The sequence below is a fragment of the Mytilus galloprovincialis genome, chromosome 5, assembly GCF_965363235.1.
Source record: "Mytilus galloprovincialis chromosome 5, xbMytGall1.hap1.1, whole genome shotgun sequence".
NCBI lineage: Eukaryota > Metazoa > Mollusca > Bivalvia > Mytilida > Mytilidae > Mytilus > Mytilus galloprovincialis.
Window position 1 is genome coordinate 55580921 of NC_134842.1, and position 24958 is coordinate 55605878.

At 31.8% G+C, this 24958-nt stretch overlaps 1 protein-coding gene across 1 annotated transcript in view; it reads left to right on the forward strand.

Moving 5' to 3' along the window:
• Positions 1–5398: 5398 nt before the first annotated feature.
• Positions 5399–24958, forward strand: part of LOC143076067 (uncharacterized) — a 29428-nt gene continuing 9868 nt past the window's right edge. The window contains exons 1-10 of the mRNA XM_076251699.1: positions 5399–5490; positions 9870–10104; positions 13556–13741; positions 15512–15586; positions 17506–17568; positions 18219–18329; positions 19483–19593; positions 21952–22044; positions 22943–23035; positions 24774–24881. Of these exons, the coding sequence (XP_076107814.1) occupies positions 5436–5490; positions 9870–10104; positions 13556–13741; positions 15512–15586; positions 17506–17568; positions 18219–18329; positions 19483–19593; positions 21952–22044; positions 22943–23035; positions 24774–24881 (1130 nt within the window). The 5' untranslated portion in view covers positions 5399–5435. The remainder of the gene's footprint in view (positions 5491–9869; positions 10105–13555; positions 13742–15511; positions 15587–17505; positions 17569–18218; positions 18330–19482; positions 19594–21951; positions 22045–22942; positions 23036–24773; positions 24882–24958) is intronic.

The following is a 24958-nucleotide window of genomic DNA, read 5'->3' on the forward strand; positions in this document are numbered from 1 at the left end:
TCTGTCTTTGTGTTTAAATTTCGCCAATTTTACTTTTGCTTTGACCCTTAGAAAATATACCTACATATAAATAGTCTTAGTATTGGTTAAGATGAACATGGTTGTGTTAAGTTACTTCCCCTAACGATTATAAATATCAGTTTTATTCAACTTGACGAGCAAATGACGAGTAAACCATATGTGGATTAAAAAAAAAAAAACTCTTTAAGAACTTCTGAATAAATGTAAATCTCGATCTTTCTCTGAAATCAGTTCTAACAAGGACTTGTATATAATAGTAACATTTCTTTCTATACAAATCTTGGTTTTAACTTAGTAAAACTTTTTAATTTTCAGTTCAACCAAGCAAGCCACCATCCCTGTGTGTAATTGAAAAAAAAAATGTTTAATAGAAATAATTTAAATCTACAATGCTTTTCCACACAAAAATAGTATAGCGCACGTTATACATTTATTACTTTTGGAAAAAATATGGCATATTTTGTTAATAGTGAACAAAAACATAAAACATGCTACACAGAGGAACTATAGTGACCTTGTTGTCAACATATTTGTTGAATATATTAAAGAAACTGTTGGAGCGAACTGTGCGGAGCAACCTCTTCAGTTTTATCTTTATATGAGTCGGAGTTCCATCAGACATTTATAAACAACAAGAAGACCAAAAAAGCCAGATCATTTAATTTCACCTTCATACACATTGTTCTTTCCATTTACAATCCAGACTTTTCTGATTGGATTACATTAATATATTAATATATTAGAAATGAAGGGAACAACAGACACGACTTCCTTGCCTCATTTTTAGACTTACACACCGAATCTGACATGAGCGATTATCTCAGTATTAGAATCTAGTATGACAAACGAGACGATTTTAATTTTTAAATAATCAGTTTCCCCAACCTTAGTAGCATTATATACCAACTTCTCCTGCATATTGGATATACATTTCCCCATAGGCACTCGACTCAGAAAAATGTTTTCCTATATACTTTTATATAACGTTATATATAAAGGTATATAGGATTTTTTTTCTGAGACGATTGCCTGTGCATTTCCCAACTAATTTAAATATTCAAGCGATTGCAGATGCTACTCAGACGCTGTAAACCGTCACCAGTGTCTGAGCAGATATTTTATGAGCATGGTATATATCAAAGACGTCTCGTCCTTTTTCCGAAAAAGTTCGTAGGAAGATACCAAGACCTTGTGGATAAATATTCCTTTTCAACTACACAAATAATAAACTACGGTCCTTAAGTTTTGACTCTGACTAAGTACTGACGATGTTTGTCACCTTATGTTACGGTACTCACAGTTGTCCTTGTAAATTGTTTAGTTATTTTTGGCCAAATCCATTTGACGTGGTTCGGTAATTATACATCCCGTCATTGTGTTATTGTGCTATTGTAAATTTTTGTATTCTTGTCTTTCGTTTTTGCTTTTGTGCTTTGTCTATATGCCTTTTTGTGTTTCTTTCTTGACATATTTTTTTTTTTTTTTTTTAGTGACTTAAGGTTATAACAGAATGTTGCCTACTGTACCCTTACTTTTTTCTAGATTTTTACCTAGCTTTTTTTGTCTGTTTGTTTTGTTCACACATCGTCGTCAATATAATGTAATTTTATGCCACTGTCATACATGTGAGAGATTAAGCTGGCTATAAAATCAGATTGAGTCCACCATTTTCTACTGAAAAAATGGCTGTAGCAAGTCAGGAATATATTGTTACCGGTTGATGTGTTTCAGTTTTTGATTTTGCCATTTGATTAGGGACATTCCGTTTAGAATTTTCCTCGAAGTACCATATTTGTGTTATTTTCAAATTGGTTTAATGATTTAAATAGTCACTGCTCTTCTAAATTATCTAATACTTTTGAGATTATAATTACAAAAACAGAAAGCGCTGCTTCTGTTTCACATATATAATTTTCTCCGTTTGTCCATGATGGACTCCGGAGCGGCATCATTTGTAAAATTTATGAAGACGTCTACTAAGAGTTGTAAAACTTATCAGCTAGTCGAAAAGTATTCTCGATATGACGAGGTAACTACCCGTGTAAATGTTCTTGGTGACTTCCAAAATGGGCACGTACACGATATTTCACAATTTCGTTTAGTTAAAAATATATAGGCCTTTGTTTGAAACTGTCTTAAGTCAGGAATCTGATGTTACAGTACAGTAGTTGCCGTTTGTTTATGTAATTTATACGTGTTTCTTGTTTCTCGTTTTTTATATAGATTAGACTATTGGTTTTCCTGTTTTAATGGTTTTACATTAATAATTGTGGGGCCCTTGATAGCTTGTTGTTCGGTGTGAGCCAAGGCTCCGTGTTGAAAGGTTTACTTTTATGAATTGTTATTTGGATGGAAAGTTGTCTCAATGGTTTACTTTTATGACTTGTTATTTGGATAGAGAGTTGTCTCATGGGCAGTTCACACCACATCATCCTATATCAGACTACTTATATATATATATATATATATATATACACTGACACTAACAAAGGCTTTTTGTTAAAACAATCACTAACTTTTTATTCATATGTATACATGTATGAGAAAATTCGAGGGATTTTGAATTCGTGATCTCAGATTCCTAATTCGGGATTTAGAATTAATAATCCGCGATCTCGGTTCCCTACACATGTTCTTGTGTCATGTTCTTATGTTTCATGTTTGTTGAGGGTTGGGATCTGATCAGTTTTTGAAGATATTCAAATATCAAATGCATAAACATTATGTATTGAGAACAGTATTTATCGAACACGAATCACTTTATTGATGTTTGATTCTGGACATATGACAGAAAATGTGTACAGATCATTGGATATGGTTCTAAATTATCAAAATGTCATCACTGTGTATCATCGACACCTTCCTTTTACAATGAAATAATAATAATGAAAAAAACTATACTCCAAAAAATAAGGCTTTTTGAAAAAAGTCGCCAATTATGTTTTACATTGATAAAAACAGAAGATATCTGAAAAAATTCAAAACGTGCAAGATCAGAGAACATCTTTCAAAATTTTCAAGGGAAGTTTATGTTTATATATATGTTATGGCGACCATTTTTTTTAATAATTGGTCGTCTCATATCATGAAAATTTGAAATAAAAACAAAACATGTCACCATAAAATCTCAATACAACTCCAGCCTTGAAATTAGTTTCTACATAGAAGTTCTTGACATATATCTCAAAGAGTTTAACGATAATCCTGACCTATTGCAGTGCCAATCTTGTATAATCCCTTATAATCACGAATTTCTGTAGGCTAGTTTATGTGTAGAAATAAAATGTGATTAATTGTTTCATTTAGTTAAACATTCAGTGGCAAATATTTCATGCATATTTTGACGATAACATATTTACGATAAATTTTAGTTTAGGTCTGTAAAGCAAAAGGTGATCGACAGAGATGAAATGAAATAGATAAAACGATATAATATCGCTGTCACTGGCAAATGGGTGAAGGTTTGATAGGGAGAGAGTATTGCAACCGGTCACCGTCGGATCCAGAGCTCTAAAAAGTTTCACTATCTGTCTGTGTTTAAATTTCGCCAACTTTTGCTTTAACATTTAGCGAATATACCTACATATAAATCGTCTTGGAGTATTTTATGGAAAGACTCTTAGACTAAAACTTTTGCAATCTTCTGACTTTCATGTACTGTAAGTAAAATGAATTCAAAAGAAAATTTCATACCTCTTTCTTTGTTCTTGGGGAATTCCAAAATCGGCACGTTCACAATATTTTAGAATTTCGTTAATTTAAAAATATATAGGCCTTATATATTTATCATATATGTTCCGAAAATTCTTACAGGAGTATGTTCATAGTTCTCAGTTGTGAATTAAAGTTAATTATTCAGGAATTGCATAGAAACCCCGCGACTTTCTTACATTTAATTATTTTTTCCTCTATCGAATTGAGACGTAGGTGTGCACGTCCGTTAAATATGATTCGTCGAACTCTTACCTCAATATCGTTGTTCATTGACTAACTTTTCGCCATATTTTCCAGTCACATCAATTAGATTGAATGAATAATTGATAAATTTTTGGTGTTTAATTCAACTTACATCACCACTGCTCTTGTTTTTCAACATCTAACATTCGTTGCTATTTCGTCGTTATCATTGGCGGTAGATGAATGAGTGCCCAGAAAAATATTTATGAGAGGGGACCCACTGACTGTCTTAAAGGGGGCTCCAGTCTTGCTTAAGATATTTACTATATAATCAACCAACATTTAGCCACAACTTTAAAAGAAGGGGGGCAGGCTATGGACCTTCGACAGGCAAAAAAGGCAATTAAGATTGGAGTTGAACGCACATGCACTTGGTTCGAATTCACATCAAAAGAAATGCATTGATAATTAAAAAAAGTTTTATTGGTTTTAAATTGAGACAGTCGTCATGCATTCATGTACGGAACAATTTGTTTTGCGATAACATACATAAAATACCCGCAAAAGGGGTTCACAATATTCGTTTAAAATGTTTTGATGAATGCTTCTTAATAAAGGCAACTCAAATTATTTCATTATTTCTCTTTTGGATCATTAGAAAATATAGGCGGATCCGTGGGGACCTGGGGACCCCACCCCCTTTTTTTGTGGGAAAAAACTGGAGCCCCTCCTCCTTTTTTTATTTTAGTCAGTGGGCTCCCCTTACAGAAGTTCTGGTTCCGCAACTGGCAAAGGTCTTCAAATGCACGCAAGTCAGGGCGAGTAAATGAAATGTTATATATTTACATTTAAAAAAATCTCATGAAAATGAAATTGATAAGCTAAATCAGATATAAAAAGACGATGTGGTATGATTGCCAATGAGACAACTCTCCACAAGAGACCAAAATGAAACAAAAATTAACAACAATATGTCACCTTACGGCCTTCAACAATGAGCAAATCCCATATCGCATAGTCAGCTATAGAAGGCCCCGAAATGACAATGTAAAACAATTCAAACCAGAAAACTGACGACCTTATTTATGTAAAAAAAAAAAAATGAACGAAAAACAAATATGTAACACATAAACAAAAGACAACCACTGAATTACAGACTCATGACTTGGGACAGGCACATACATACATATTGTGGCGGGGTTAAACACGTTAGTGGGAACCCAACCCTCCCTCTATCCTGGGACAGTGGTATAACAGTACATACAACATAAGAACGAATTATTAAAATCAGTTGAAAAAGGCTTAATTGTTTGAGAAATATTGAATAAACGGTATTAACTCGTCTAAACCTACTCTGACACAAATAACGAAGTACCTGTAGTACATACATTCTGTATGTACACCTAACCCAATCAGGTGAAAAGTCGATATCTATATGTATAGAACAGTAATTTATAACTTTAAATAATCAACAAGGAATGTTCAATATCAACAAGGAAGTTTATTATATATGAAAAATGAGCGAAGAGGACTCTTCTGAAAGATCTATTGTCACTGATCAACAGTCTTTATGTAAGTCATTTTGAAATTTTGACAATTGAACAGTTAAAGAAAAATATGCTTTAAAAATTTATAGATTTTGTAATAGTCCGATATAAAAGCAGTCATATATTTATAATAAAAAGAAACACCGCAGTGCGCTTTGTTATTTTGATCTGAATCGTCTTATTGTTGCTATGTCCATAACTTATTCTTATTTTTGGCTAGATATAATAATTAATCGAAAAAAAACAATAGGTGAAGTTATGAAAATTCAAATCATAATCCTTTTCCTCAACATGCTCAATAAAGACAAGCATGATGTATGCAGTAATTCACCTTTGAAATTTAAGTACCAGTCAGAACCAAGGTTTTGTAAAAACAATCAAAATTATTGTCACTTATCCTTTTATTTAGATTGTTTTCCATTACTTTCATACAAAGCCAATCATTATATAATAGTAAGTATGATGAAATACAATTATATTTGCTGGAATCATTTACTTTCACTTTAAATACAGTCCCCAAGGGTGACTGGGGAATAGAAATATGGTCACTTGGTCTTCTCCCGACCGGCAGTAAAACGCTTGCCGAAGTGGGGCGTCCGTTTGGCTGTGCGGGATGTATTAGTGCGCAGTCACGTCCGGTCAGAATGGGGACGTTAAAACCGATGTCTCGTGTAAAGAGAGTGCCATGCTCTTTGCACGTTAAGAACCCTTGTAACAACTCTTTGAGGGCCCGTAGGTGGCCTGTTGCAAGGCCAAATTTCTGTCCCTATCCAATTTGCCCTCATTTTCCAGTGGCAGTCCAAATTTCCCCGACCATCATCAAAATGGCCTCTATTATGACAAGACCTACCTATTGTATTTATTGTGAACTTTTTCTCGTCCTGAATATGTATGAATTATTTGCCACTGGACGTTAAGCAACAATCAATCAATCAATCAATCAATCAATCAATCAATTAATCAATCAATCAATCAATCAATTAATCAATCAATCAATCACTGTAAATACAACTTGTTTATCTTCAATTTTAGCCGAAGAGGCTTAGGCCATTATAAAGGGGGGTTCCTAACCGAGGATAAAAAGAGAGGGGTCAAACTATATGTTTCCATTTAAATTCATTTGATCGTCAAAAACAGGGGGTTCCAAGCCCAAGAATCGCCCTTATATCCCCCAGTGTCTACAACTGTCTCTCGTTCTTATATATTTGATCTTAGATTTATAGTATAAATTACTAGGTTAAATAACTGCAGAGGAAATTTTAAATAAACCTTTTTCTTAGCAGATGATAAAAAGCAAGGTAGTCTGGCGGAGAATTGTCTCATTGGCAACCATACCACATCTCTTTATTTCTATAGTCTAATTTTGTGGCATAATCATGGTTTAGTTCCACGTGGGAATTTTGTTTACAGCAATGAAAAAAATACTGTTTTTCATGTCTGTTTAATAAAATGATAGAAATATCAATAGAATATAAAAATAACATGTTTTATAATAAATAAACCATTATACAATAGAAAACGATTTAAAAAAAGGAAAAAATATATAGATTCATTTTATTAAAACTGTATATATATAATCATGGTTTAATCCCACCCATACGAAAAAATACTTCATTTAACATGGAAGGTGGGACTAAACCGTGATTATATACATGTATAGGATTCATTCTTTAAAAACTGTTTATATATAATCACGGTTTAATCCCACCCATACGGAAAATACTTCATTTAACATAGGAGGTGGGACTAAACCATGATTATATATACATGATATAGGATTCATTCTTTAAAAACTGTTTATATATAATCATGGTTTAATCCCACCCATACGGAAAAATACTTCATTTAACATAGAAGGTGGGACTAAACCATGATTATATATAAACAGTTTTTAAAGAATGAATCCTATATCATGTATATTTGAACTTCGTGTTTTACGATACGATGACACTACGAATTCATTATTCTCATTTCAAAACAAATTGTTTTCCAGTTTATATCACGATCCTTTTTGATATTTTTTTATAATTACATAAGAAATCATGCATTTTAGTAAATACATGTAATTACAAAATTTCGTAAACAATTTTATCATATGGTTTCGTCTTTAATAAATGTTTTATCAAACAATTACTTTAACTATTTAGAATTTCGCACATAGGATATGTTTAGGACGTCTTATAAGATGTGTCTGAGATAGCTTCGAGACACAACTTAAGAGTGTCCAGTGAAGTCGATCCTAAGTCCATCCTAAAATTGGTCTTATCTATGACTTAGGACGAATCTTGGATACTTTCGAGAACACCACCCATGGTTTATAGTCCACTGAATGTTATGTATACTGGATGCGAGGACGAAATAAAGCGTATGACTGGAATACAATTTTCCTTTACTCGGATCAATTCTTTTTTTTTCTCTCTCTCTCTGTAGTCCTAACTATGTTATATATGTGGGAATAAACCATGATCTATAGTATCTTACTATAGTCCCATCGAATGATATATATGTGGGAATAAACCATGATTCTATAGTATCTTACTATAGTCCCACCGAATGTTAAGTATGTGGGAATAAACCATGATTTATGGTATCCTACTATAGTCCCACCGAGTGATATGTATGGGAATAAACCCGGATGTATAGCATACTACTATAATCACACCGAATGTTATATATGTAGGAATAAACCATGATACTATAGTATCCTACTATAGTCCCACCGACTGTTATGTATACCGGATGCGAGGACGGAATAAAGCGCATAACAATAATACAATTTTTCCTTTACTCTGATGTTTTTTTTTCTCTCTGTAGTCTTAACTATGTTATGAATAAAAGTAAATCTGCAACCTTTTTTAATGAAACCAAAATGCTAGTGAGAGCACAATTTTATATGCATGTGTTTTTATCCATCTTTTCTATTGATTCTTTGTTCATATAAAAAAAAATAAGTATAAAATGCATATATGCTTTATTCCGTCCTCGCATTTGTCCAACTTTATAAACAATACATGAGAATAAACTATGATCAATTTTATCCTGTTATCGTCCTATTTTGTGTAATATATGATAAAATAAACCACAATTAAAAGAATTCTACTATATAGTATGCTTTAGCTGTTAAATGAAGAACAAACCATGATCTTACTTTTGTTCAAATTTATGTTATAAAGGTTATACAACCAAACATTTCTATATAGATAACATTTGACCTGACATTGACCTATATTGAGTTTGAAAGTCAAGGTCATGTAACTAATAATGTAATATTTTATATTAAATACCCCTAAAATTTCTATATAGGTCACACGTCCGACCTGACATTGACCTTGTTTAAGGTAAAAGGTCAAGGTCATGAAGTTCAGGGTGTCACATTCATGATTTTATTCACAAAAAACTGAAGCATGACCTATACAGAGGTTAAAGGTCAAGTTCATACAATAATAAAATGCAATTTTTATATTTTTCCCCAAAATAAATTTGTAGGTCACACGTATGACCTAACATTGACCTTGTTTAAGGTAAAAGGTCAAAGTCATGAAGTTCAGAGTGTCACATTCATGATTTTATTCACAAAAACTGAAGCATGACCTATACAGAGGTTAAAGGTCAAGGTCATACAATAATTAAATGCAATTTTTATATTTCCCCCCAAAAAAAAATTTGTAGGTCACATGTACGACCTAACATTGACCTTGTTTTAGGTAAAAGGTCAAGGTCATGCAGTTCAGAGTGTCACATTCATGAATTGATTCACAAAAACTAAAGCATGACCTATATAGAGGTTAAAGGTTAAGGTCATACAATGATAAAATGCAATTTTTGAAAATTTTCTCCCAAAAACATTCCTTGCCCCTTTTTTAAAATAATATCCCCAAAATAAAAACCCTTTTCAAGGTGTTGGATTAAAGTAAGTGTCATACATCTGTAAAGTATGATTCCTATATAAAATCATGGTTTAGTCCCACCTTCCATGTTAAATGAAGTATTTTTCAGTATGGGTGGGATTAAACCATGATCATATATAAACAGTTTTTAAAAAATGAATCCTATATATAATCATGGTTATTTTTTTGTTGTGTGTTTCATTCATTTTATGCAACAAACCATTAATTCATATTGACTACTGTCAGCGTTTTGCCTATCCGATATACCACTTATGATGTTTATAACCTATACCTATCACATTATTTCCTCCAATATTTTAATACATATTTAATACATTTCCTCGTTTGAACACACAGTTTGGTGAAATAAAAAGTACGAGGTAGACTTATTATGTCTGATCTGTTCCTTATCCATTTATCAAGCAAACAAGTACCTGTTATCCAATGATAAACATTTCTGATTGATTTGCGAAACATATCATTTCATATATTAATGTGTACTTTTTGTTTCTTTCAGCCGAGAATGATATTCCAAAAGATGAACTGTTGCTTTCAATTTATAGAGAGTCATTGGACTATATTTCGAAGGTTTTAGGTGCAGAAAAACCACCGCGAGAGATATTGACTGCGTTCCCGGACATAAAAACAGAAACAGAGCGAAATGCAGTTGAGAACGACTCAATATATAAAGAATTTTCCAACTTTCGACAGAAGATAGGAAGCTCTTGGTTGAAATATGAAAAGCTGTTTAAGTGAGTAATTTCTACTTGGCAGGAATTGAGATAGAAAGATGTGAACATGCGTACTTGCATTTTTGTCTTTAATTATGTAATTACAAATAAATTAACAACACAATCTATAAAATGAACTGTCGTTGTTTGATGTCAATGATAATGATCAATAAAAAAGATTTGAGACGTCAGGAGAACTTGTGAGCTAAGTCTCAATGTGGAAAAAGAACTTACCATAAAGCTTACTTTCGTTCAGAAAATTCATTGTAACACTGTCTAGGGAAGGACACTTAAATTATTGTGTTAAATGGTTGTTCGGTTTATCTGGGAGAAACCATATCGACTAATAACAGTCGCTGACACAACGCGAAGTTTATCGCTCACTCATCAAATTAAGGGTGTCATCCTGGTTTGCCCACTTTTAATTACATGTATATGTAAACATAGAGGGAATTGTTGTTTTAACAATTATAGTTTATTTCTGAATTATAGTCATATTTTTTACCTTATATTTTACCTGTAAAATTTAAAAAGAATATTATATTCTGCTATTAAATCAAGGAAAATGTGCAAAAAAAATCTATATTTCATATATATTTGGCAGGATAATGTATTTTATTAAAAAAAATAGGGAAAATGTGTACTAAAATGAATAAATATTTCAATTTATCAACAAATATTTTTAATTATTGGTACATTCTGAAAAAAAGGTGAAAAGTAAAATAATGAAACTAAAGATTAAATAGAATAAATCTCATTTAAATATCTTTCAATTTACTCAACTTATTTTTTTTTAAATTTCAATACAATACAATGTTTCAAAATTCAGTAAAATATAAAATTATCCAATAAAATTTAACAACTAGAATATAAATGCAACTGTTCAGTAGCCATTGATCAACAACACCAGTTACAGCTTCAACCAGAAACACTATCTATTGACTACGAGACAGCAACCAACAACGCAACACAGACAGTATGTCCAGGGGTAACCGTGAAAGGCTGCTTCTTCCACTTCACCCAGTGTATATGGCGAAAGGCACAGAAATATGGACTACAGTCCTGTTATAAAGAAAATGAAGACATTACTTAACTGATACGACGAGCCGCAGTACTACTGGTACCTCTTGTTCCACCCCACCTTGTTGACGATGTTTGGCTAAACACTTTAGAAGACATTAGAGAAACTGAAAACATACCCGCTACAAGTTCATTTACAGATTACGTGACAGAGTTTTGGGTTGAAAACTACCGCTTTCTATGGAACCACTATTACACAGAAGGACCCCGCACCATGCACAAATCACCTGGAAGGATGGCACAACAAACATAAGAAGCGACTCAAACACGCCCACCCAAACATCTACGAGATCATTGAGCTACTGAAGAAGACAAAAGCACTAACAGAATGCAACATTATCCAGTATGCAGCAGGAGGAACCCGCTCACCTTAAAGACGACCATACAGAGTAATAGACACCAGACTCATATACAGATACCAACAAGGACCCATCAACGTGGTAGATTACTCTGACGCAACATCCCATCTTCTCCATTTGAACTGAACAATGAAGTGAATTATTGTTAATTGTGACTTTGCAAATATATTAAATGTTTTGTTACTTTTGATGTATATGTAAAAGATTGTATTTCTCATCATTTTACATGTAGTGCCCTTATTTACTTTTCTGTGCTTAATTGATCTCCTTATGCAATGCATTTATAAAATTAATTAATTTATTAAATAAAGTTTGCAATAAAAGAGTACTCAGTGTATAAATGAAAATCATCATCAGAAACTAATGAACACAAAGACACTTTTATAAGTCAATATCATTTTTTAGTTATTTGCTGTATATGTATGTTGAATTAATTGATTGAATTGATATTAAATTACTGAGAAAAAATATTTGATTTTTTTATAATTTTGCTATACAATAAAACAACCTGAATATTTGGAAAACACTTACAAACTATTTACCTAAGTTGGAACAGACTATACAATTGTATGCTCATTAAACCTTTTGTCTTTTTTGTTTTCATAACTAATAGATAATTGGTAGAATTAAAAGTGGGCAAACCAGGAGTAAACCAAATTAAGAGGTTCACGTTCTGTTTGCGGCTGATATTTAACGATAGTAGTGTAAACTGATTTTATTTATTACAGCGGATTCCATTGAGTGTGTAGCCAAAGGTAATATCTTTGGTTAGCTTGCTTGTTGACTGAACCGTGAAGTCATTGTTAGGTTAGGTAAACTACCCTACTTTAAGAATAGACTAGTCCTACAGAAAACAAATCAATCTGTCTGTTGGACTATGCTACTTCGAAAGGAGGGTATTTCACCTAACCTTACAATGACTTCACGGTTCAGCTAACAAGCAAGCTAACCAAAGATATTACCTTTCGCTACACACTCAATGGAATCTGCTGTAATTAAAATTTAAATCGTGATTTACACAATTTGACAGTAACATATTCATTCAACTGAAAAATAAGTGGTGTCTGAAAACAAGCTGCAAGCGTTTTTCAAACGATATTGATATGAAATTATTCGAAAATCTATATTTATGTGAAAATCATTCAACAAAATATATATAATGTGAAGTTTACTCAGTTCTTAGTAGCAATCATCTTAGAGAGGCATTAACAGAGTTGCTATCTACGAAGAAATTCGTCATAATTACCAGGACTAAAATTTTATATTTACGCCAGACGCGGTGCATTGAGAATTGAGAATGGAAATGGGGAAGGTGTCAAAGAGACAACAACCCGACCAAAGAGCAGAAAACATCCGAAGGCCACTAATGGGTCTTCAACGAAAAGTTAGCTATTTTTCCTTTGATTAAGCATAAGCATAAATTATTATTACGTGCATCACAATTGAAAAAGTAGGGGTTTTCTACACTAGTCAAAACGCCTCATCGTATTTAGCAACTTCGTATCAATTGAACATGTGAACTGTTTTGATTAACCACATTCAGGGAGTCTTATGTAGAATACTAGCGCTTCTGACGTACTGAAGGACAAGACTAGTTTATCCTATACAACCACAGTGGCAATGATCTGCTAGCTGACGTTTTCGTTACCGTCATTATAGTTATTACAACGGTTACCGTAGTAAAGTCAACAAAGTGTTGACATTATATCGTTGATAGATTGATGTAATGTTAATTTCTTAGATTTTTAATAAAGAGCTTGACATATGAATGAAAAAATCAGTCCGTGTCAAAATAATTTCTAACGGTCTACCTCTACACTCCGAACACTTGTGAAAACCGAACAAAACACAAGTCCTGATGATGTTCGATTTGGACTGACAATAGTTACAGTAAATCCCTATCAATAATTATTTGATAAAGTAATTAGTCAATAGAAACTGATATGTATTATCAATTTATTTTGAGAACTCACATTTTCCCAAAGGTAAGTAAAATGTTAGAAATATCAATTTCCTATATTTTATTTCTGTAGACGTGCTGAGCAAATGAAAGAGTACAAATTACTGGCAAATTTATTAAAGGATATAAAAGAACGAAATAAAGATAAAATTGACACCAGCGAAATTACAATTACAGACGAAATGAAGCAAACAAGATTGACGGAAAATTTCAAATGTTTGCTAGCCATAGAAAAGTTACTAGAGGAAAAAGAAAGAAAGTAAGACTAACTTTAATAAATGGTTCGATTTTTTTAATGTCTATAGATTGAGTTTCATAAGGAACTTCGGAGAACATTAAAAATTATCCAATGTCTGGATAGCGAAGTTTCTATTCCCCCTCCGTATATTTACTCTAGAAAATTTGATAACAAACTTACTCAATACAAGTGCAATTACAATAAGTAGTCTATTATTTATAAATCAGTTGCAATGGAAGCAGGACAAATCGGCCCACTGGCAAAACGCCCCCAACCAAATCGCCCCACTTTTTCACCAACCCGCCCAACACCAAATCGCCCAACACCAAATCGCCCAACTTTTTCACCAACCCGCCCCACTTGTAAAAAAAATCGCCTCACTTGTGAAAAGGGTTTAATCCCGTTAATTTCCCCCTGTCAACTCGCCCCACTTATTGAAAAAAAGATAAAATCTACTTCAATGTATTCTCAGATCCGGGCATCCTGGCATTTAAATTTTCAAGGGGTGATCCTCTAGATTTTTAATCTATTTGAAGGTGTTTACTGATTATTTATATTGCCATTTTTTTAACCAGAGGATACAGTATGATCAAAATCAAATTTTCAGGTCTATGAACTAGCCCCACTTAATGAAAACTAATCTACACAGAATAAGAAAATCACAAAATTTATTAAATCATAATTGTTTTAAAATTAAATGATGTTTCACATATTTAAAATATTATTGCAAATACATTTTCGTATCATTATTTGTGAATAACTTTATACTTGTGAGCTTATAAGTTATTTGTATAACACTTGAAAGGAAACCTGTTCATACAATTGAAGGATTCCAATTACTCAGTAACAGAGTAACAGCAGATTTGATTTGAAGTGGGGCGAGTTGGTAAACATGAGTGGGGCGATTTTTTAGAAAGTGGGGCGAGTTTGTGATAAAGTTGGGCGATTAGGTGTAGGGCGATTTGCCAGTTTTCTTTCAAAACATGAATTAAAAAGAACCAATTATATATTGCAACAAGTTTTGCAATCTTCGTGAACATTTTTCTTTTCGTTAGTTTTGATATCACAATGTGTGCAGTTCTATGAGAAATTAAACATTCTCCATGCTCGTTCATTTTATTCTTCATTTTACCGTGCGTTTACATTTATTTCTCCATTAACAAGAACAACTATAGAAAGTGTAACACCTGACATCCGAAGTAAGTAATTGTGTATTTATATTCTGCAAGTTTATACAAATGAAATATAAGTAAGTTAAAACCATACCTAGTTTTGTTTGTCAGTTGTCTGACACGTTACTCATGTTACTTGATATTAGAGAACGGTTTTGTTGATGCAGTTTAGACAAACATATATTGATTTAACTGTGTTGAAGAAGAATAACAAGGTTTTAATTTTGTCTTTAATTAATATAAATATTTTGCTAACTGTATGCTTATTGTATTCAAAAGTACCACTGTTTTATGAATAGAGGAGGCAATTAAGTTGCATTAACGCAAATATTCTTGCCAACAAGGAGAGACTATAGCATGTTTAATACCTTAACATTTCATACGTTTACGTCACTTTATGAAAAAAATAATATATGGACAGGTTGTACATTTTTTTTTGTACAAAAATGTAGTTTAATATGTGAATATGTGTAGAAGTAGTATAAATATTTAGTACAGGTTTGTTCTTGTTTATTCATATTTTTGTTTTCTCTAATTCCTTTTTGATATTTATCTATTTTGGCAAATCATCAAACGATATAAAAGCAGTGCAAAGGAATGATTTAGAATTTTGTTTTAGAGTAACGCATGAAAATGAATTGGGTTTGACAAGTCATAGAGATGAGACCCAAACACGTACAGAAATTGACACTAAGTGAGTGGCACAATATTTATTTTTTATGCAAAGGGTTTTCGTTTATACTGAAAATTGCCTTTAGCTGTACATTGTTACATAAATGTAATTCCATCATTCTTAAAAGATAATTGGAGAATATCAGAATGATTTTTCAGATCTATTTTAAACAGAGTTTTCAGAAATATAACCGAAAAGATTTAGCAGCTTTATAAAGATTTCATTTGAATGAAGTGAAATATGCATTTGGTGTCATTTAACAAAAGGAAAATGTATTTAGTTGTTGGTATATATTTCTGATATTGTGTTATTTTACTTTATACATATCCGAACTTGTCCTCAGAAGTTTTATCCAACGCGCATGTTGTTAGAAGATTACCCTATGATAACACTAATATTTCTAAGCTTCATGTGTTTAGACGGGCCTTGCTTTTCGTTGTCGTTTAATGTAAACATGTAAACCTACTTTTATTTAAAACACATTAATTATTCATAACTTGTTTTTGATATATTTGCAAGTAATTTTGTCCTGAAGATGCTGAAATACTTTCTTTTTAACACGCATATAAACTCATTATATATGTTTCTTTAAGTATAAACATACATTGTAAAACTAATCATTTTATACATATTATTGTTCCAAATTTTTCAAGCGTCTTACTCAATGATATATTCTTGCCCAATGGACTTTTTTGTCAACTGCTTTGGTACTTATATATCCTTGAATTTCAAATATATTTGTTTTTATCGTTCCTTATGAAGGTAAATCCGTAAAAAGTGTCAGAAGCATACCTTTTTCAAAGTGTTAAAATAATTTTGTAAAGTCCATGCATATCCAACAAAAATGACATTTGTTAATGCTCTATAATCGGCCTTTTGTAGATCTAAGGTGTTTCTTCTTTCTTCCGTAATTTAGCACATGATTGGTTAAGAATTATGTTCGTTACCAGTTGATAATGTCACCATGACTGATCAGTGAAATATATTTGTAATGTTTTTAAGGAAACTGGCAATCATCATGTAACTATGGGGGAAAATCGACTAAAAATTAATTCATTGACGAAATTCATACAGCTAAATTTCATTTGATGTAAAATAAATCCTATAGTTTGCCTTTTTATGGTGCCTGTTATTGTTTTATGTAAATGATTTTCTGCTTGTGTAAAACATGATAGATACACTATAAATGGTTGCAATATGGAAGGTCTTTAAAAATACGTATGTTTCACTAGCTGAGCAGATATTGGGTACTTTTCTAGAACACGGTTTATTAGTTTTTTCTAAATTATTTCATTTTTTCTCAATCTTTAAGTTTCTATGACGTGTTTTGTTGAGTGTTTTTTTTTATATTTTCGTCGTTTTTAGGGGATCATTGAGCATGTTGAATTGTTTGCCTTATTCGACTTACGGTTTTAGATTGTATTCTTGATATCTTCTCCTTTTTGTTCTTTACGCTATAGTTTGTTTGTCTTCTGCACCTTTATTAAACTCTCTCAGGATATTTTGGAGTTCTGTTCTGTTTAGTCTCTAGAACACAATTATCTTGGCACACGAAGAACACTTTGACAGAAGATGTTCTACCCTGGAACTGTTTTGAAAATGTTTCCCTAGACTGTATTTATTAGAAAACGTTGTAAATTTCTATCCTAGAAAGTGGTCTAATTGTTTAAACCGTTTTACATTAGAACAGTTCTATTATACAAGAACTGTTCTAGAACAATTAACGACAAGTTATTTGGACAGTTCTTAAAACATTAACTTTCTAGAACATAATATGACATCAAGTCTACAATGTATAGGTGTAGGAATACATACTTCAAAGTACGCAATGTAACACTTTTATTTCAGTATATTTGATAATAATTGATATACCTAAAACAATTGGACTTAGGAGTTCATATTGTAGATTTCTGATATGTTACTTTTATATTTACATACAGAAAAGAAATGCAAACAAATCAAGAAGCCATGAAAGAGATAGTCGAGGAAAAGGTTGATGACAGGTTGGTTTTCTCTTTATAAGGCATATGTTTTGTGTTTTAAGAAAAACAAAAGCAGATTCATGTACAATGCAAGGTATCTGTACTGTATCTATGAAAAAATGTATAGATAAACACATGTTAAATTAAGGAATAAACCAAGTTTCAAGGCTTGAAGATGTATTCATTGTACATGCATGTTGCATACATTTGATAAGATGAGACAACAATAAAAAAAAAACCCAGAGATACTTAAAAGACATCTAGAGGACAGTATACAGACTAAAAACATAGAGAGAAAAAAACCCGCATAGTCACTTGTTGAAATAGTAAAATAACGAAAATACCAAACTCCGCGAAAAATTCAAAAACAGAGAATAAATATATCCTAAAAATAAGAAGTGATAAGTACAGGTTCTAGTCCAAGGTAGGACGAAAGCAAAGAATCACATTTATCTTACATTGTTAGGTTTAATGTTAGACACTTTATAAAATGTAGAGATATGTATAAAGTTGTAACTGTTCCTTTTAAATGAATTGTTGTCCCATCCTTGACATGGGTTCAAAATTAAGGAGTTAAGGAACACATCTCGTTCACATTAATTTAGGATAGATATAATTGTAAAGATTTATTATTACTCTTTTTTTTTTATAATGAAATGGACATTCTACAGTTCCAGTGAATCGAAAGATGCACAAAATATTGAAAAACTCAATGAAAAAATAGATAAACTGAATTCAAAGTTAGAAAAGAAAGATGAAGAGAAAAGAAAATTGCATAAAAGGTGAGTTAACTTTTAGATCAGTCTCTCATTTATCATTCTTAGCTACAAAAACATTACAATCATCAATATTCTTATTACAAACATTACACTAATTGTAAGGCTAATAAGGATAGTTAAGACTATAGGATATACAGGTTCTGATAAATTTGTGCATTGCGTATCTTGTATCAGAAAAACAAAATAAAAAAACAACAATTATTCACGTTTCGCTGTTCAGCATATGCAATTATTATACCACCTCTTTAAAAAAAAGTGGGAAATGCTGTTTCACCTCTCTCTGTCCGTCCGTTATTCCATCCGTTAGTCCATCAGTCAGTTCATCCATCCGTCCGTCCGTTTGTCCGTTCCATGAATATTTTTGGTCGCATTTTTCTCAGGAACTACAGTACACGGATTTCTGAAATTATGTTTCAGGGTTTATTTAAGTCAGCTATACCATGTGATGCGTTTTCAGATTCATCACTCAACAACTTCCTGCTTATCGAAATATTTGGGCGGGGTTATCATCAGTGATCAGTAGCTCACACTTCCACTTGTTCCTCCTATCTGTCCTTCTAAAGTCACTCTGTGCCAAAGTTTGATAACTTTTTTTTATTAACAGTTGTGAAAGCTCTACTTTCATGATACTCAAATTATCATTAGAATAAATTCAGCGGTTGCTGTTTTTAAATTTATTTGAATTATTCTTCAAACTTGTTGTTTATATGCAATCATACGAGTGAAGGTATGATTATGGAAAGGATTATAAAAAATACCAGACTTTTAATTTGGTACGCCTGATGTAGTTTAAAACTAATCAGTGATGTTATAATCAAAATAGTTGAAAGGCTCAAAATAATGACTAGTTAATAAATATTGAGAACTTAAGCATAAAAATGTAGCACTAAATACGACATACTAGGTTATTTTAGCTTTTATTATAAATTCCTTGATGTTATCCATAATTTAATATTCGGAATGAAAAAAGTATTTCGTTAAGGATAGATGTAAAAATTCGAATGCACAAAACGATCCAAGAAAGGTGTAATTCTAAAAGAAATGTACTGATTCATTGCTATAGTATTAATCCTTGTTTCTGTGCCTCAAACATATATGCGCAATCGGAGCCCTTGATGCCGTATATAATTTTTTTAACGTTAATTGAAATTTACAGACTTGATAAAAAAATCCAGGAAATTGCAGAAATGCAAGCACAGATGGAAGGTTTACAACAAGCACATGAAAAAGGAAACACAGCCATTACAGCAAAGGAGGAAGGGCAAGTGTAAATGTCTTTAAATTGGTGTTGCATTCACACATAAAAAGGTTACGTATATGTGCATGACAGTTTCGAGAGTAAAGGAACAACAAGTTGTCCCGTATGTTCTTGCTTTTGTTCTGATTATTTTGTTCTTTTTTCTTCTACCGTCTGAGATTCTTTTTTTTATTTTACAGCATATCAAAAGGATTTTTGGCCAATGATGTCGTATAGTAATGGAGATTACAAAAATCACCCTGTGGAACCGAAAACTTTTTCGTATAGGAGTTATCTCCCTGTGTTTACTTCACTAAATTGTTTGTCTACTCCGAATAATGTTTTTGTTAAGTTTAACTGATGTGATCGGATGACATCGTATAGGAGTTATTTCCCCTTGAAAATTAAACATAGGTGATATGTTGAATAATTATACATTATTAGCTTTAGAAGTCTAACGTCTTTTCATATTAAGTGCTTTTATGATCCATTTGGAGGTCAAAGATCAAGGTCAAGATCTAATTTAAAAAAAATTGTTTGTTATCTTTATTCAAAAGAAACCGTAACAGTTAAATATATGATGGGTTTAACCCATTTAAATCGAAGTGAATTGGTCAAGCCTCATAAGAGTTTTCTTTCCCTTATGTATTTGTATCAGTATAACTTCATAGCCATACAAGTGAATGACATTTGTTCTTTCGATTTGAGATCAATGACCTATTGTAAATTGTTATCATTTGGGTGAAGAAATGTGGTATGCATGCCGATGAAAAAACTTTCAAGCATAACATGATCCTTATGATGATAATATAGAAAACTACAAATGAAGAGTTCACTTCGGATTCATATAATTTCATATTGATTCTAAAAATTTAACGTTTGTATTTACCTTATTGATATATTAATGTGCAAATTGCTACTTCCGGTTAAAATATTGATAATTCCTATTAACCTTTTCGAAGGTCATATGTCTACCGACATCATAAAAAGACCTTATGGTGTTTTATCAAATGTCACAATATTGAACGTCAAATTGACATTTGGCCTTCAACTCAATTCCAAGGTCATAGCTAGGTCAAATGAACCAATTATAAATACGGTTGGGGAGAAAACGCTGATAAATGGTCACCAAAATACGTCGACTGTTATGTGTTGAAGTTGCTACATGTCGTGAACAATTAGTTAACTTCTACGATTTCTTTGGAATAAAGATAAGAAGAAAGGTTCCAAATTAAGAAATTGAACATGACCCAAATTTTCTTCAACGAGGACAAGGACTTGATATTAAAAAACTTAAATTCTCTATGATTTGTGGGGTATGAATTCATTCAGCATTTCACCTTGTATGTTAAATTTGAAAAAGGAAAATAACTTCTATAATATGTTATTGGGTGTACTTTACCAAAAGAGTAGACGAACAATTTAGAAAATACTTTTGTCGATAACAGAAAAATAGAGTATAAGGGAAATAATTTCTATAAGCAAAGTCTTAATTAAGTATTCGGTCATGCAATTGTTAAATCTTAATCATTGTACAAAGACATGGGTCAAAATTGTTTTGATATGGCAGTAACAAAACGCAACAGAAAAAAATTATTATCAGAACAAAAGAAACAAAGTTGGAAAATGGAAAGACCGAATAAATTAACAGTATTTTCCACTGAAAAAGAACATTTAATATGCACTTTTCAGAGAATAAATCATATTTCTCCTCCCAAATCGAGGCATAGTCGTATTTTTGATGACGTCACAATACGACACTTCAGAAGAAACCAAGAAAATTTGAAGTCATAGATAAATTTCGACCAATCATTTGACGAAAACAAAAACTTCAGTAGTGAAAAGAAGTACATAGTATTAGCATTTTTATCACACCGAACAAGAAGTATGAAAATATCCCCCAAAATAGAGAACACAATACCTAGCATATTTAATTAAACGAAATATGGACATTAATATAATTAATAAGCTTTGGCAAATTGTATTACAAGAATAATAGGGAACTAACACTTGCCGTAGACTTAAGTTGTAATATGCTTAAATTTGCTACGGAAAGGATTGTGAAATGAAGCGTCACAAATAACGGGTGTCACTTTTAGAATTAATTGCGGACAATTGCTGTTATTTAAACTGTTGTTCGTAGTTGCTTATTTTCATTCTGGCCATGGTGTTATCTGATATTAGTGGTGACTATAACCGTTTTGTTTAGACCCCTGGGAATATTATCCTCCTATTTTTGAGTGAAAGATCGATCATATTATTACATGTTAATTTTTAACATGCGATTCAGTGCATGACCTCAAATGTCTGATTTTCCATTTTTTTAAAAATTGTATATGATTCACTATCAAGCTGCTTGATACAGTTTACAATTTCTTGACGTTATAGGGCTGTCCTCGTAGAAGAACTTAAAAAGACAACCAATGAACTAAAAGAGAAACTAGAGTCGAAAGAAGTGGAACTTCAAACATCACATCATAAGTAGGTATACATGTATAAACATGGCATTTAATCAAATTAAAAAATCGAGTTCAAATGTTCATAAAGATTAATAACATTGTTAAGGCAAAATGCATAACAAAAGGATATTCGAGAAAGGGGTATATATAGCATTGTATAGTTATATTTTACGCAAACGTTCATTGATTTTGTAATTTATAGACGTAGAATATTACCTGTTTAGTAATTTGCATATCTTGTTTGGTAATATACATACGTTTTTAATCATCTTAATAACCTGTTATAGTGTTCTTTTTATTTGTCTATGTATATGTTTACCTTTAAGATTAAGACTACGTTTGGCTTTGCTCTTTATTTATACATCCTGCCATTGTGTTTTTTTGTGGTCATTTGTTTTGTATTCTTGTCTTCTTTTATGCTCAATTATTTTATCAATACGGTGTATTATACATGCTGTTTTGTTATTCCTAGTAGAAATATATATTTTGTTACAGCGATTAAGATTATAAAACAATGTTGACTACTTTACCTATTTTTAATATTTTTTGCGACAAGTGACAGGTTTTGCTACCTATGAAACCAGATATAACATTATCTTCCGTTTTCTGCACAACGGATTGAAGGAAACAAGTCAGGAAAAGAACAGTTGTTTTCCACGATTTGTTGTATTTTAACTTTTGAGTTTGCCGTTTGATAAAGGACTTTCCATTTCGATTTTTACTTGGCGTTCTTATTTTGCTATATTACTGTTTTCTATAATAGTATAGTCCCAGATGAAATTATAAGAAATGGAAGTTCATCTTCAACAATCATTTGCACTTTGATAAATTTATAACATTAAATGAATAAGTTTCTCATTTTTTTCTACACAATGCACTGCTTTGAAAAGATGTTCAACCATATACTTTGTTTTGATTAGCTGTGATGTTATACTAAAGGAAACGGATGCGCTCCGTGAACACCGCCGCAAAATTGAAGATGACATAGAAGCTTTGCATAATGAAAATCAGCGGTATGTATGAATTAGTTCTTGTGTTGCTTTGCTATTCGTATTTGATTAACTTATATGAAAACACCATTTAAATATACTCATCAGGATACCAGGATAAAAATATGTCACACGCGCGTTTCTGCTACAAAATACAATAGAACAAAACATTAAAAAGGACAAGGAAGTTAGTTGTTGAAGTTTATTGAGGACCCAAATTCCCGTATAAAATTCATGATCTGGCTTCATATCAAAGATAACAAAAGATTGTGTCATGTATGCGGGTGAAAATATTTACATTTTGATATATCTTTGAGTAATAAAGTACATATTTATTACTCTTCTTTGTGAAATGCCTTAAAATGTTTTATTAACGGAGTGTTTAAGAGGTAACACATAGGGTGTCACAATTTAATCCTAAAATAGTAACAAGTTGGGAGCACCTCAGTATTTCGGGGTTTTGTGTTGCACAATCTTTTATTTTCTTTACGTCTTTGTTAGAGCTGTTTTGTCTTTGGATTACGACTTTTGTTAAACCCCCATTCATTGGTATCTTTTTCCATTTTCATTAACTTGAAAGTGTTTCCTTTGTTATCCAAAGCTGATGTCCGGCCGTCCTACAAGTTTCCACTACAACCTAGAAAGTCAGAACATGTATTTATCATAACAAAAGCTCGATGCTCGAACAAATACCGTAGTAAGGCATCTCGAAGCAACTACTAAAATTAAGTGGTTTTACATCAATACATGCACCATGAACAAAGTATTTTTTGTTTAAATTAATGAGAGAACAATTAAACGACACAATAGACCTTTGTGGCCAACACATTTTCTTTAACAGACTTATATGTTAAGTATGAAAAATATGTCAACACTAACAAGACAATAACAATCAAAACCAAGGAGTAAACAAAGACTCACAAACCAAAGGACATCTACATCAACAGTTATAGATAATAGATAAGAAACAACACGACCTCCACTAAAAATCGGGAGTGAAATCAGGTTCTCCGGAAGGGTAAGCATTTCGTGCACCGTATACGGCACCCGTCGTGTTATTTCATTGTTCAGTTCGGTAAAGATGGAAGGTTATCATGACTGAGGAAGAATATCATTTCTGACACACTTTTGTCATAATGGCCAATCAGCTCATGATGGCGACCGTAAAATTTCTTGAGTGATGACCTTAATTTGATTGATTCATAGCCCTGTCTTAGCAACTTTTGAGAAAGCAGTATTCCTCGTTCAACAAAATCTACATACTTTGAGCTAGCTGTAGAGTAACGTATCAATTGAGGCACATATACTCCATATGCTGGTGCCGCTAGGATGTTGCTACACAGAAATTGAAAGTTGACTATAGGAAAATTCAAATCATCGCGTTTGTCATAAATTTTGGTATTTGACCTACCATTAGTAGTCATTTCGAGAAAAAGGTCTAAATTTGAAGCAGATTTATCTGTGTCGGTAGTATCTTTAACTTCAAGTTCACTTGGATATATTAAATACCGGACATGAAAAAACACGTTATGTCATAACTTCAAACAACTGCTTTCGAGGTTCTTGACTTGATATACACATACAAAGTAATTTAAAAAAAGGCTTTACCTACTAATTTGAAATTTTAATTTGAAATTTTGAAACATTTCTAACTTTCAACTAAAATTCATCGGGGTTTACTTACATGTTTATTGTATAATTACGTTGCACATACGCATTGATATTTTTTGTGACGTTAAAATAATCACAGATTGTTTTCTAGTTTAGAAGATTTATTCAAAAAGCCTGAGAACGAAATAAAACAGAAATTAAGACAATATGTAGCCGAATACAAGAAGTTAAAGACGGCTAAAGACGAACTACAAAAATGGTAATAAAGGATAAAATCTCTATATTGTCATATAGTCAGCCACTTTGCAAATATCTAATTAAAATCCATATTTATGC